This window comes from Sorex araneus, chromosome 6 (genome assembly GCF_027595985.1).
Source record: "Sorex araneus isolate mSorAra2 chromosome 6, mSorAra2.pri, whole genome shotgun sequence".
NCBI lineage: Eukaryota > Metazoa > Chordata > Mammalia > Eulipotyphla > Soricidae > Sorex > Sorex araneus.
Genome location: NC_073307.1, coordinates 152,967,265 through 152,968,583, shown reverse-complemented (window position 1 = coordinate 152,968,583; position 1,319 = coordinate 152,967,265). Strand labels below are relative to the sequence as shown.

Sequence of the window (1,319 nt, the reverse complement as noted above, 5' to 3'; positions counted from 1 at the left end):
ATGGCTGAGAACAATTTCACGCAGGTGACCTTCTTCATACTCTCTGGATTTGCTAATCACCCTGAACTTCAAGTCAGCCTTTTCTTAATATTTCTTTTTATCTATCTATTCACTGTTTTGGGGAACCTTGGTCTCATTGTGTTAATCAGAGTAGACTCTAAGCTTCACAGTCCTATGTACTTTTTCCTTAGCAATTTGGCATTTATTGACATTTTCTATTCCTCTACAATAACCCCCAAGGCTCTGGTAACATTCCAATCCAACCAGAAAACCATCTCTTTCGTTGGCTGTTTTGTTCAAATGTGCTTTTTTGTGAGTTTGGCAGGTAGTGAATGCTTTCTTCTGGGCTCCATGGCCTACGACCGCTATGTAGCAATCTGCAACCCCTTACTGTATTCAGTAATTATGTCACAGAGAGTGTGCAACTGGTTGGGAATAATGCCATTTGTGATTGCTTTCACAAATTCTATAATATCTACCTGTGTGATCAGCAGCTTGCCATACTGTGGTTCCAACATCAACCATTTCTTCTGTGACACCACAGCGCTTTTGGCGCTGTCCTGTGTGGATACATTCAATACAGAGATCATGGTCTTTGTGTTAGCTGGGTTCAGTATTATGTTTACACTCCTCATTATCACTGTCACTTACATCGCCATCATCTCAGCCATCCTGAGGATCCAGTCCGCAGCAGGCAGGAAGAAGGCCTTTTCGACATGTGCCTCTCACCTCATGGGGGTAACTATCTTCTATGGTACCCTGATTTTCACATATTTGCAGCCTGATAGCTCATTATCTCTGACCCAGGCACAGGTGGCCTCTGTGTTCTATACCATTGTCATTCCAATGCTGAATCCCCTCATCTATAGTCTGAGAAACAAGGATGTGAAAGATGCTTTCCTGCGAGTCATACTCAGACAATTTTTTTCCATGAAAAATTTATGGAAATTATAGTCAAAATTCTCTCACTGGTAGCATGTATTACTATGTACCATAACTTGAAGCACGAAAATACTAGAGTTACCCACACTACATAATAATACTAAATTATAACTTAGAGTCTTATAATTTAGAAATGATTATTATTCATTTGTTTATATGTGATGGTAAATAATAAAAATATTTGAAATTTATTTAAGTGAATACATTTTTTTTTAGTCAAGGATGCCACAGAACTAAATAGTTATCTGGCTAATTATTGGATCCAATCCTGAGCTTTCTTTCTTCAACTTATAAAATATGTATAACAATTATTTAAGTGACTTCACATAATGCATCATTGGTTTTATCTGTCATCAGTGAATTTTAGTAGAAAATTA

General features: G+C 37.5%; 1 protein-coding gene across 1 annotated transcript; it reads left to right on the top strand.

Moving 5' to 3' along the window:
- LOC101552064 (olfactory receptor 8I2-like) lies at nucleotides 1–954 on the top strand. The gene has a single exon (XM_004621739.2). It carries the CDS (start codon nucleotides 1–3, stop codon nucleotides 952–954), a length of 954 nt encoding a protein of 317 aa, XP_004621796.2.
- The last annotated feature ends 365 nt before the right edge of the window (nucleotides 955–1,319 follow it).